This window comes from Nannospalax galili, unplaced genomic scaffold, assembly GCF_000622305.1.
Source record: "Nannospalax galili isolate Female #2095 unplaced genomic scaffold, S.galili_v1.0 scaffold1250, whole genome shotgun sequence".
In the NCBI taxonomy this organism is placed as follows: domain Eukaryota; kingdom Metazoa; phylum Chordata; class Mammalia; order Rodentia; family Spalacidae; genus Nannospalax; species Nannospalax galili.
Genome location: NW_008328704.1, coordinates 1,193,128 through 1,206,346, shown reverse-complemented (window position 1 = coordinate 1,206,346; position 13,219 = coordinate 1,193,128). Strand labels below are relative to the sequence as shown.

Below are 13,219 nucleotides of genomic sequence, written 5' to 3'. Positions count from 1 at the left end.
AGCAGCATTCCTCCATGGCCTGTGCTCCAGCTCCTGCCTACAGGTTCCTGCCCTGAGTTCCTACCTTGGGCTCCCTGATGAACTGTGACCTGGGAGATGTAAGTCGAATAAACCTTTTCCTCCTCAAGTTGGTATTGGTCAGAGTATTGTGTCACAGCAATGAAGAAACAAACTAAGACAGAGGTGCTTACAGTGACCTCCCCCCACACACACTGAGCTTCTGGAGTCCAGTGTTGGCTTGCATGTCTGTGAAAAGCCCGGGCAGTTTTCTTGTCCATTGCTGGGAACCTGGACTACAGAGGCTCCCTGAGCTGCAGCGCCTCAGAATAATGTCAAAAAGAACCCTGAAGCTTGGAGAGGCAGGGGAGCTGACATCATGCCATCAGGAGCAAGACTTCCTCTGTGGCCTCCTCCGTGGCCTCCTCATCTCCCCACGGTGCACCTGTATTAGTGCTTTTTGCAACTGAAATAAAATACTGACAGAAAGAACTTCCAGCAGGAAAGGTCGATTTGGGCTCACAGCTGCAGGGGTCACACTTCTTCACCATGGGGAAGGCATGGGGAGCAGCTCCGTCCAGGGCAGGAGTGCGAGGCAGCAGCTGTTCACTGAGGTAGACAGGAGTCAGAGGGTGACTTGAACTATTAACCTTGAAAGGCCTGCCCCTAGTGACCTGCTTCTCCCAGCCAGATCCCAACTCCTACAGGCTCCATAGCCCCCCAAGTCACCGCCACCAAGTGAAACAAGCATCCAAAAATATGAGCCTCTGGGAACCATTTCATGTTTGAACCACAGCAGCACCCCTCTCACAAAGGTCAGAAGTTCAGTAGTGAGGAGCCTGCAGGCCAGGGATGAGGTGGGGGTGTAGTCACCCAAACGGGTCCACAATCTCAGGGACTTGGACTACCAAAGGGTGAGAAATCCAGGAAGCTGGGGACAGTGACCAAGCAGGATGTCGAGCCTGGAGCAGCAGGCAGGTCAGATGGCCTCACTGGAACTGGGGAAATGACTCAGTGAAGCATGCATCTTGTCCGCCGACAAGCCGAGTTAGATCCCCAGCACCCATGTAAAGCAATAGTGTGGGCATCTGTAATCCCAGCACTCCTGAGGGGAGACGGGCAGCCAGCTCGACTGGCACACGCTGCAATAAACAAGAGAAACCCTATCTCAAAGAAGGTGGAAGGTGAGGACTGACACGTGTACACTGTGGCACTCACACACCCACACTAACATGAATATGCATACACATATATCACACACATATGCAGCGGGGGAAAGTACCTCAAAGGAAAACCGGGAATTTCTAAGTCGAGGCCAAAGGCTGGGCCTTGAATGGAGGAGGGTGAGGTGGATTTCTCTGTAGAAGGACTCAAAAAAGTATTATCCAAGTACTTATGTACACGTATGCTCCGAGGCCTTCCTACCACCTTCCTGGGGACCTGAAGTTTCATCATGGTGACATACCGCTGTGCAACACCCAAGGTGGAGGAGAACAGCCGTCCTTGATTTCTCTCACGGTCCTGTGATTTAGCCAGTGTTCGTCAGGAAAGGTTCGTCTCTGCCCCGTGGACCTCAGCCAGCGTGCTGCACCTGATGGAGCACTGGAGTGATTCCTTCAACACGACTCATGGCCGTGACTGTGTATCAGCTGCTTTTCTTGCTGCTGTGCTAAAATAGCTAACAGAAACCACCTGTGGAAGGAAGGGTTTTGACGGACAGTTTCAGAAGGCTCTACCCATCGTGCTGGGCTCTGTTGATTCTGGGCTGTGGTGGATCAGAACAGCTCAGCAACAGAAGCTGTGGAGGGGAGTGTTCACCTTACAGTGGACAGCAGAGTCGTGAAGGAATGGGGATCAGGTAGAACCTTCAAAGGTCTGCACCACTGACCTACTTCCTCTACTTAGGCCCCATCTAAAATTCCTGCAGCCTCCCAAAATGGCAACAGCAGCCAAGGAGCACTTGTCCAACACACAAGCCCTCAGGGAACCTGGCACATCCACCATGAGGAGCACTGGATAGCAGTGCCTTTCTGCCAAGGCTTTCTCCCACAGCTGTGTGGCCCCTCCCAGCTTGATGGCTGAGCTTCAGGAACAGCACACGGGAATCAGAAAGGAGCTGTTCTGCATTTGTGACCTGGTCTTGGCAATAGCATTCTGGCCCTAATCACAGGCTCACAGTGCATGTGGAGATTGCTCTCAGCTATACCCTTGTGGGTCAGCTTCGTGAGGATGGAGCTGGGCCCTGCAAGCACTTCTGCTGGAGCTAGAGGAAGAGCTGGTGGAGGGTTCCCCTTCTCTTTTGTTTGCAGTGCTGGGGAGGGAAGCCAGGACCTCACAGTGCTAGGCAAGCACTTTGCCATTGGGCCATACCCCAGCCCCAACCTCCCTCTGTGGGCCCAGCACCCTCCTTTCTCCAATGGACCCAGGCTCTTGGGGGACTGCCTCTTGTGGGTGGTGCCTTGCAGACTCTGCTACTCTACCTCCAGCAAACTCAACCATCTGGTGGGTGCTCCTGGCCACACACACACTTTCTGAGTTTTGTGACCAGCCAGCACCTCTCCTACAGAAAACCCTGGTTCTCATCTTACCAGCCTTCTTCTCAACCAGAGCCCCTCCAGCAAATCTGACCCCACTAGGCAGAGTGCTCTCCCGGGCTCTCGGATGGTTCCCTGTGTTCTCTCTGTCTTAGGAGTGGAGGCTGCTTCCAGCATTTGCTACTCCTGGATCCCTCAGGGGTCTCATGTGCCCTTTGAATGGCCGAAGGTCCTTTCCAGATGACCTGTGCAGTTTCTGTGACTTCCTGGAACTGAGCCATATGGATGTGTCATCATGCAGTGGCCCCGGGAGACGCACCTTTCAAGATGGGCTTTCAGCAGTCTTTTGGCCTTGACAGTGGGGTTGAATGTGCTCCTGAGCTTCTCGCCAGTGGGAAATGGGTGCTACTGCTGTACCATGTGGGCATCACCCTGAAGGAAGCTAATGCCTCTGGCTGGTGGTGATAAAGGCCACTTGACACGCATGTCGCCAAGTAGCAGCAGCCTCTGGACCATGGGGTAAAGGACCCCTCCATGCATTGGGGCGGCATTCACAGAAGTGGCCAGGTAAGCTCAGCTCCGAAGCCCTCGTCCTTAAGAAACAGAGTGTTCCCTGGCTGTCCTGAGAGGATCTTTCCCTTCTGACAGCTACAGGACAGTGTTGCTGCAGATCAGACATGAGAACAAGGCATAAACCAGGTGATTGCCATGCTGGCTTAAGTTTTACTTGGCCATACGAATTCCTCCCTTGAAAGTTAGGACCTTAGCTAGGGGTGTAGCTCAGTGAGAAAGTACTTGCCTAGCACACACACAGGCCCTAGCAACAGAAGAAGAAAAAAATCGGGGCCTTGATGAAAAGACAGGAGCCCTGAACTCAGAAGGAGACTGGACTTGAGTTCAAATCAGACTGATGACCTTGGATCTCTGAGGTCAAGTGAAGGTTTTCCACCAGAATGGGTGAGCAGTGGCTGAGGGGACTGGAGTCCTGCATTTAGGGACGTCTCATGAGCAGCCCTGTGGCAGGTCCCTAGAAGTTCCTGTCCTCCTTAAGGACCTCCAGAGCCACCTCCTGTTGCTTGTAGTTAGTCAAGTCATAGGGGCCAGGTACAAGGTGAGAAATGGCCTGGAATCGGGGGCGGGGGGGGGAGGTACTTTTTCTATAAAGGGCTAAATGGTGCTGGGCATGGTAGCACATACACCCAGAATCCCAGTACTCAGAAAGCTAGAGCAGGAGAATCACGGGTTCAAGGCCAGCCTGTGCTACACAGCAAAAACTTTTCTCAAAAAACAAGGACTAGGGGCTGGAGAGATGGCTCAACAATTAAGAACACTGACTGGTCTTGCAAGAAGACCCGAGTTCAAATCCCAGCACCCACATGGCAGCTAACAACTGTCCATAACTCCAGTTCCAGTGGATCCAACAGCCTCTTCTGTCCTCCTAGGGCATTCATTGCACGACACGGGTGCACTTACCTACATGCAGGCAATACACGCATACACATAAAAAAGAAAACAAACAACAACAACAAAAAAAAAAACCGACAAAAAAACAAGGACCAAACAGAAAACTTGCTATGCTTTGAGAGACGTAAGGTTTCTGTCCACGGTTATTCTCCCTCTCCTCTTCCCTCTTCTTCTTTTTTAGAGGGTGTTGTCATGTGTGGTGTGTGTGTGTGTGTTACAATCCTTTTAAAATATAGAAACCATTCTTAGCTTGCAGCCTATACAAAAAAGTAGGCTCCAGGTTGAATTTGGCTCACAGGCCATAGCTGCCAAATCCTGGCTTATAGTCTACAAGAACTCGGAGATTTTCAACTTGATATTGGCAGAAAGCCAGGAGTATGTGTGGAAGTGGCTTCCAGAGTGTGAGACCTGGGAATCTGAAATACAACCCTAAGTGAGGCTACAACCCCACCTGGTGCCCCCCGCACTACACCATTGTGTCCAACCCATTACTTGATGGATTAGACCTACAGTTAGTGAGTCTGAGATCTCAAGGCCTCCTGGCACAGAGTGGACAAGAGGGAGAGAGGCTTGCATAGGTGGGGCCAGTGAACTGAGTACATCAGTAATGACCCGAACACCACTTCCACCCCCCCACACACACACCAACTACACCATTGTGTCCAACCCATTACTTGATGGATTAGACCTACAGTTAGTGAGTCTGAGATCTCAAGGCCTCCTGGCACAGAGTGGACAAGAGGGAGAGAGGCTTGCATAGGTGGGGCCAGTGAACTGAGTACATCAGTAATGACCCGAACACCACTTCCACCCCCCCCACACACACACCAGAGCAAGGCCTTCACTAGGACTCCAGAACCACTCAGATGGGAAACCCTAGCTGCCTAGAAAGTTCCACTGCTGCTGTTTTTTTATAGGCCAAATTGACCACGGGGACAGGGTGCCATTGTTGAGGCTGGCACCATGCTCTCTTGAGGATGGTGCGACAACAGAGCAGCAGGGACTAAGAGGCAACACTAGCCACCAAGGCAAGTGGCTGAGCACTGTAGTGGGCAGCTGGGCGTACTGGTGTGTACAGTACCCTGGCCTGTGGGACCCCTGGCTAACCAGAGGACCCCAGAGAATGATAAAACAGCCCCCTAGAAACTGCTTCCCTAAGTGACAGAAGGAAATAGGCACTAGGTCTTGTAAACAAAGTCTGCCTGATAGCACCACAATAGACAATAGATGAGACTTCATTCATGGACCCCCACACCGGCATTCTTTCCCAGACAAAGCCAAGACCTGGAGTTTCTTCGGGAGGAACAGCCACCTCCATGCCTTCCACAGAGAGTCCTTTGTTCATTTGCTGAAGGAACTGTGGATGAGGAGAAGGAAATTCCCAGACAGCTCAGGAATCATAAGGTGCTGGCTGTAAAGGGGTCCTGGGGATGCAACATCCCAGCAGTATTTATGAGATTCATGATGTGTGGAGGCTGAGCCAAGTCTGGGCCCCAGTTCACGAAGTCATAGACGAAGGAGGATGCTTGGCACAGTTCCGTATTACCTCTCACAGGGGTGACTACAGTGGCGCAAACAGGACCAACCTCCAGGCCAAGACAGGGAATTAGGGCAGCAGTGCGCCCTTCGGGGCTGTCAGAGTGTCAAGCGGTGGGCATGCCTGTCTGCCACACCCCAGTTAAATCACTCCATCTGATGATGACGGAGAACCCCTGGGGTCACCGGAGTGTGGTCAGCTGCAACAGCCCCAGCAGTTGCAGCAGGGGTGACCCCGCTCCCTCTTACCCCAAGCCCCCCCCAAAGGTAGGGCTCTGTGTCCCGGGTCCTGACACGTGAGAAGACTTGGGGAGGGCGACAGCGTCAGAGGCAGCTTTCAGCAAGCAGGTGGTCCAGAGCGCTCAGCATCACTAAACCCAACGCTCTGTGTCCGGAGCAGGGCGGTCTGCAGCCTGGGAAGCCTGACGCAGGCTCGCGCATCTACCGTGCGCTTCATTAAGGGTCCACCTAATCAGACAGCGTTGGTCTCCGTGGAGACAGCATCGCAGCGACCCGCTACGATCGTATCTTCGGGGCCGGCTGGGGCCTAGCGGCGGCTTCGCCGTCTACGGCTTCGCATTCTGCGGCGCGGGGCCCTGCGCGGCCGCCGTACACGGGCGGATTACGGAGGCCGCAAAGTGGGAGCGACGGGCTCCCGGCCGGCGCGGGGCCGCCATGGGCAACCTGTTCGGCCGCAAAAAGCAGAGCCGGGTTACCGAGCAGGACAGGGCCATCCTGGTGAGCGGACGGCGGCGCGGGGGGCGGGCGCCTCGGGCGAGGGGCGGGGGGACTGAGGCTCGGGCAGCGCCGCGGTCGCTTGGAGCCGAGCGGCCCGCGGTCCTCGCGGCTCTGCAGACTCACCCGGACGCCGCCGGGGCTTCCTGGCGTCCCGCTCCCCAGGCAGGGCGGCCCGCCCGACCCCCGCCTTCCCGGAAAGACCCCGGGTTGTGCCGGGGAGCTCTGCGCGGCGAGTGGCCGCACCGGGGCGTCCAGACCCGCCGCGTGTACCCGGGCACTGGGTTTACCTTGACGCCTAAGCCACAAGTTAATACAAAGTTCTTAGCCGAGGTCCGCAGGCGAAGAAGACCCCCATGGGCACGTTGTCACCAAGTCAGACGAAAAGGGGTGCCCAGCCCCCACCTCTGGAGACCAGGAAGTCCCAGGCCACGGTTCTCTGGACTGGTCCTCCATTGCAAGTACAGCTCGCGGTGCTGGGCTCGGAAGGCCAAGCATGCTGTAGTCCTCCGAGCACGGAGTTCCGGGACTCAGGACATCTCTGTGACAGGCTGCAGCAGAGGGTCGCAGGTGGTCTAGGCACAGGAGAAGCGAGCTCGCCCCACCTACTCAGCCCTCGCCTCGCCCCAATCCCTCCGCTCAGCCCTCGCTTTACAGAGGGATAGCCTGGCCATCTGACCACCCAGGAAGAAAGGGCACTGTAGTCTGGCCACAGGGTCGCCAAAGCTGAAGGGCAGGATTATGGGCACTTTCTCTCATAGTGAGGACAGGACATGCAGCTGACGCCTACTAAGGGGTAGACTCTGAAAAAACACTGGGTGAAAGGGAGGGACCTGGAAGCTGACCCCCGGTTCCCCCCAGCTAGCCTAGTCTCCCAGGTAACCTAGCATATATGGTAAGTGGTTTCTTACTAGCTGAACCTTGAAGGTGCCGATTGCCTGACTTCAAGTACAAGGCATCATCCTGTGTGTGAGATGTGCCCAGGCCTGCACCTGCCCCTCCTAACACCATCTGAAGCTGAGACATTTTAGTGGGGCAGAAAGTCAAAAGGTGGCGGACAAGTCCTATGTATGTTGCCGAGTGGCCAACTGTTGCCCATTCAGATGTATTCCCAGTCAGTGAAGACGGGCTAGTGTGGCTTGGGAGGGACAGGAAGCGCATGGTAATGGGGGGAGTGACCTGTGCTGATAAACGTTTGTCAGGCTGAAGTAGGAGGATGGTGAATTCTGAGCCAGCCTACAGACCAACTCTGTCTCTAAAAGAAAGGGGGTGCTGGCATGCAGCTCCATGTTCTCTGTTACATCTGAGACTTCCAGGGGCTAGCGGCCACCTCTATGCCCCACAGGGCTTATATTGCTCCTGACCTTGTCCTGCTGTGTTGGGGGCCAAGCTGGGATTGAGTAGGATGGGGTTCTCCTTTGCCCATGCACCTTGGGGACATCAGTAGCATCCCCCACAATTGTGTGTGGAGCTGTTTCCAGGTATTGCTGCCCAGCCCTTGGATGGCAGATCTGTCCCCTAGAGGCACTGCTTTAGAGGATTGCCTGAGCCTCTGACTGCGCTGACACGGCCTGTGGGGTCCTGGTAGCGTGGGCGCTGACCAGGCTGCACTCTTGCTCTCTGGCCAGCAACTGAAGCAGCAGCGGGACAAGCTGAGGCAGTACCAGAAGAGGGTCACACAGCAGCTGGAGAGGGAGCGGACTCTGGCCAGGCAGCTGCTACGGGATGGCAGGAAAGAGTAAGGGGCACTTCCCTGGGGCAAATGTGGCTTGGGAGGACGTGCCTCCCTGGAGCTGGGCCCGGGACGGACACGTGAACTTCCCTGCAGACGGGCCAAACTGCTGCTCAAGAAGAAGCGGTACCGGGAGCAGCTGCTGGACCGAGCGGAGAACCAGATCAGCAGCCTGGAGGCCATGGTAGGGAGCCGGGAGCCTTTGCCAGGAGCTTGAGAGCCTAGGGAAGAGGTTTGGGGGCTGGGCCCTCTCGGGTGACTGGTGACAGGGAAGCAGGTCAGGCTGCTGAGGGTCAGCGTGTACATGTCCCAGTGTTAGGGTAGGGGCCTCGCCTTTGCCCCTGTGGACTGAAGCCACTGAAGGGCTGTCAGCATCCTGAGTATTTTCTGGCAACTTTCCAGTCCTCCGACCCCAGCAGGCATAGCAGAGGACTGGAAAGGCCTTAGGTTCCTTCGATTGCCAGAAGCCCCTGTCACCCAGCCGCCCTGGTCTGGAGCCAGGCATGGCCTCTGACCACCGGCTGATGCTTTCAGGTTCAGAGCATTGAGTTCACCCAGATCGAGATGAAGGTGATGGAGGGGCTGCAGGTGGGGAACGAGTGTCTAAACAAGATGCACCAGGTAGGTCCTCCCTGGGCCTGGTGGGTGGGTGCAGATGCAGGGCTTAGTAGAGTAAGGTGAGGTTTCAGGTCGGATGCCTAAGGCCCTTTGCATCCTGGCTACCTGCCAGGGGAAGTTTGTGCCAGACCAGAGCATGAGTTTGGCTGGGCTGGGAGATGTGCCAGTACCTGGCAGGGACCAAAGAGTCTTGAGAGAGGTGTGGCACAGCGGCACAACCTGTGAGCTAGGTCCACTCGTGCTGAGTGACAGGGCAGGTAGGAAACAGTGAAGCTTTCTGGAGGCAGCAAGTACCAGCCCCATCTCAGCGCTCAGGAGGCAGCATGGCTGTCGTGAATGAGCTGGTCGGGGAGCCAAGAACTCAAAGGCCAGAGATCAGGTTCACTACCTCTCTGGGTGTCTCGAGTGGGGAATGGGTGGCATGGGCTCCAGCCAAGCAGAGGTGCTGTGTTGAACCCAAACAAAGGAAATCAAGTCACTGCCCAGAAAGAATTTCCAGTTTTGATCTGTTTTACCAGTAATGGTCAGGTTTGTCCTAGGTCAGGGAAGGTCTGGGCAGTGCCTCAGAAGACAGGTCTAGCTCAAAGCTGAGGGCAGGCTCACTTGCCTGGTGTCACGGAAGCAGCAGAGATGGACAGGGGTTGAGCCCTTGCTGTGTGGGCTGTTTGCCTCACTGAGCAACTCTTGAGACCTGATCATTCCCAGGTGATGTCCATAGAAGAGGTGGAGAGGATCCTGGACGAGACTCAGGAGGCTGTGGAGTACCAGCGGGTAGGTGTTGCTGGACCCACCGACTGCCAGCTTGGCACCCATGGCCGGCCACCCGGAGGGCCAGCCCACCCCACTCTGTACACTGGCCACTGCTCCTCAGTGGAGACACCCAGAGACCCAGTTGGGTGTGCCCCTCACTGTTGCCTTTCCTTCTGCAGCAAATAGATGAGCTGTTGGCAGGAAGCTTCACTCAGGAGGATGAGGATGCCATCTTGGAGGAACTGAATGCAATCACTCAGGTATGCGTCTCCAGGGCTGTCCTGTTCCCTGGGTGATGGGACCCAAGTAAGTCTCTGCCTATGGTGTGTCCAGCCATTTTGTTTGAGCCTAGAGCCCTGGTTTGCCCAGTTTCCTTCCTAAGGGGACCTGGGGTTGTGTAAACTCATGCTTTCTCCATGTGCCCTGCTGGTGGCTGGGGAACTGTAGAAGGAACAGTGTGAGGCTGACCCTGGAGTTGGCTGCAGGCTCTGGTGACCCACACATGTGTGGACAGAGGGGAAATGCTGAGCCTCCCTTCCCAGTCAGCCTGTGCTTTCCTCACGAGACTCTCAGCCAGTGGCGTCTGCTCACCTCTGTGCGTGCTCGGCCCTGGCTCTGATGCTGTGGCTACAGTTGTGTCCTGTCCCTGTGTCCAGGTTACAAGCTCTGTGGTTGCCAAGCTGACTCCTGTTGGTCATGACCTCTGCTTGCCAAGGTCTTCCTGAGCCTCTAGAACCACCTGCTGGGGCCAGGCATCTTAGGAGGTGCCACAGCCCACCACAGCCCCCCAAGATCACAGCCCCTCAGGGTACCTCACAATAGAAGCCATTGTTTCCTGGCCCTGTGGACTCAGCATACCCTGGGCACCTCTTTCCTCCATGGTCCCTTCCCAGCCTTGTGAACCAACATCCCTGGAGATAGCCCAAAACCCGAGGGATACCAGGGACTGTTGGAAAAGCCCACCCCACCCTGTGCTGCTTGTGTCAGCCCTGAGGTGATCTTCATCTGTGAAGACACTGTAGCTAGGGAGTTGCAGAGCCAGGTCTCAAGCAGTAGGCTCACAGCTACTCTGAGTCCCTCTGAGGGCAGGTTCAGCTCCTCGAAGAGCCAGGGCCTGTGGTGGTCCACCTCACCCTCTCAACCCTGCTTCTTACAGGAGCACACTGAGCTGCCAGAGGTCCCTTCAGAGCCACTTCCTGAACTAAACCCAGGTACCTTTGTGCTTTGTGCGGTGCTGGTCCGAAGGAGTGCACTGAGTCCCCAAAGGGAACAGTCCGCAATGCTCCTGGCTCACCTAGTCTGCTGACACCTTCCACAGTGTGGTGGGAGAACATGCCCAGGGCTGAGCCTGCGTCTGTGGGGGATGGGTGCCTGACCTCTGACTAGGCCTCGATTTCCAAGGGGTTGGGCTCTCTCATGGGGGCCAGACAGCTCACAGAAGTGTGTCCACTAGTTAGACCTGGGAGAAGGCCCGTCGGCCCCTCTGTCAGCCCCCCAGGTCCTAGAGGCCCAACTCAATGAGCTGTCTGGAAAGCACAGCCTTTGCTGCTGCCCTCAGACATCATGGACTATGGCTCAAAGCCTCCACCACACCCAGACTTTTTGAAATTGCTCCTTTCCTAAGAGCTCTGCACCTCTGTGGGGGCTGCTAGACCCCTTCCCCTAGCAGCCTCTGGCCTCATCCTTTAAAAACATCTGTGTAGTCTTTGGTGTGTCGTGAACACTTGTTTTCTCCGCAGAGAAAGCCCCTGTCAAGGCCAGACCCAGGCAGGCAGAGCTGGTGGCAGCCTCGTAACCTGGCCTCTCCTGGGACTCACTGGATTCCCCGAGGACTGGCCCTCAGAGCGTTTGGCCGTGCGGTGGCCCTGAAGGCTCCCAAGAGGCCCCACAGGCCAAGCCAGCCAGTGCAGACAGTGCTGACAGCTCGAGCAGCGCTCACACGGGCCCGAACTTTCATCAGGATGCCGACATTGAAGCCCTCAGCCAGGCCCGTTCAGGCTGTGGTGCCCACGCAGCCCACCACTCCTGGTGCTCTTCTCTGCTCACGGAGCTCCACGTGACCGCTCTGCTGTGGGGACGTGCGTCAGACCTCGGGGTCCCTATGCTTCCTTCTCACTTCGCTGCTGCTCATGTGAGCTGGTGGGGGCTTCAGTGAAGGTGTCCTCACCTTGCCTGGCATCTTGACATCCCTCAGTTTCCCTGCAGGCTAGTGGCAGAAATCCCAGAAAACGGCATTTTCCAAACCTCTTGGTGCCTCTTCGGCTCCTTTGATGCAGCCTCTTGAGTTTGGTGGAGGTGGACCGGAGGCCGTCCTTGTTGAGTGGACTTCACGCTTCCTCGCTTGTGAATACATTCACTGAAGAAACGTCCTGAAGGTGGTGGCAAGATCCTGTTCCAGCCAGCTTCCCTTCACAGTGTGCCCACGGGAATCCTGGACACTGGAGGCTGCCGGCCCCTGTGTCATCAGCCGCTGGGACAGGAGACGCAGAGCTGGAGATGACTTCTCGTGCCCTGTGTTTGTTTGATAGTGGACAATCTTGGGTCCTTGGGTCTGTGAGGAGCACAGGGCAGCCTTCAGGGCCTACCAGGAAAGGAGGGCATCTCTTCCTTAACCCCAAACAGGTCAACCCCAGTATTAAAGTTGACCCCTGCATGACCTTTCGCCTCTTGGACCTGAGCCTGGCATCTTGGCATGCCTCCCTCGTGGCACATTGCATGGGTGGATGGGAAGGTTGCTGGCTAGCGACCCTACAGACAGCCCTGGCTGCTGTCTAGCCAAAGCCAAGGGCTAGGTGCCGGACACAGGAGGGAAGCTTTGTGCTCCTCCCTGTGGTAGGTGGAGGCTGAGGGTTTCCTCATCTCCAGGAGTCACCTTGGGCAGATGCCGCTGTGAAAGCACAGAGCAGGGCTCTGGCCCCTCAGGATGCATGCGGGCTGCCTGTTCCTGCACATGGGGCTGGTGGTCAGGCTTCCAGGCCCTGGGACACCAGCCAGGCATGGTTAGTTCTCAGGGTGTCTCAAGATCCACTAGAACCTGGGTTTTCAGGTGAAATCTGTTTTAGGGGCAGCCCTGAGCTGGTGCTTGGCTGCAGCAAGCCAAGAGTGAGTGCGGCCCTTCACAGCACCTCTGGAGTGCCTGTGCCCACCAGGAGGGGCTCTACCCACCAGAGGATTTTGGAGATGATGTAGGTACTGTTGGGGCTCCTCACTGACCTCTGCGGCAGGAGTGTGTGGCTGTCCCCAGGGTAGTTTCACCAATGAAGTCTGCTCCAGGCCTGCAGCAGCAGCTCCCGGACCCCAGGTACATCCAGGCCCTGCACGCCTACACTGTTAAAAGGATGGCAAGCCTACTTGGAAGCCAGGTGGAATATTTTGGTTCCTGACTAGTTTGATTCCCAGGCCTTGGGCTAATCTCAGCAGAACCTATCTAGTAGGATGGACCCCTCTTCTGTCTCTTCAAGGAGCCTGGCACCTCCAGCTGATGGGGTGTCCAAGTCAGCAGCTCTCCATGGTGTCAAGGAAGGGAGAGTCACATCCCCTGAATATAACCTTTTCCAAGGCAGGGCCTTGTGATATGGCCTACACTGCCTCATACTCTATCCTCCTGTCTCAGCCTCCTGATTACCTAGATGACAGATTCCACTGCCCCTAGCTCAATAGAAGCCCTTAGGTTCAACCCTTAGCCAGTGAGCTCTGGCCTCGGTGTGACCTTTGCAGCTCTCTGTTCCATCTTGCAGCTGATGGTTGTCTTCCCATCAGTCAGTGTCGGTCAGGGTGTAGACGGACTTGACTTCTAGTCTTGGTGGGTACATGGGACCCAAGACAGCATGCAAAGCCCATGGCAGAGCCAGGG

The 13,219-nt window shown here is 56.0% G+C and overlaps 1 protein-coding gene across 1 annotated transcript; it reads left to right on the top strand.

Annotated features, from left to right (window-relative positions):
- The first annotated feature begins 5,222 nt into the window (after positions 1 to 5,222).
- On the top strand, positions 5,223 to 12,028 carry Chmp6 (charged multivesicular body protein 6). The gene is made up of 8 exons (XM_008828803.3): positions 5,223 to 6,269; positions 7,895 to 8,004; positions 8,095 to 8,182; positions 8,533 to 8,619; positions 9,322 to 9,387; positions 9,546 to 9,626; positions 10,523 to 10,577; positions 11,106 to 12,028. The coding sequence occupies exons 1-8, from the start codon at positions 6,207 to 6,209 to the stop codon at positions 11,159 to 11,161; spliced, it is 606 nt and encodes a 201-aa protein (XP_008827025.1). The 5' UTR covers positions 5,223 to 6,206; the 3' UTR covers positions 11,162 to 12,028.
- The last annotated feature ends 1,191 nt before the right edge of the window (positions 12,029 to 13,219 follow it).

Bases quoted from the DNA above. Each gene is read 5' to 3' on its own strand.
- Chmp6 (XM_008828803.3), top strand. From the start codon at position 6,207: ATGGGCAACCTGTTCGGCCGCAAAAAGCAGAGCCGGGTTACCGAGCAG. The intron at 8,620-9,321 runs GTAGGTCCTCCC...GATCATTCCCAG, and splicing joins GTCTAAACAAGATGCACCAG to GTGATGTCCATAGAAGAGGT. The intron at 9,627-10,522 runs GTATGCGTCTCC...TGCTTCTTACAG, and splicing joins AACTGAATGCAATCACTCAG to GAGCACACTGAGCTGCCAGA.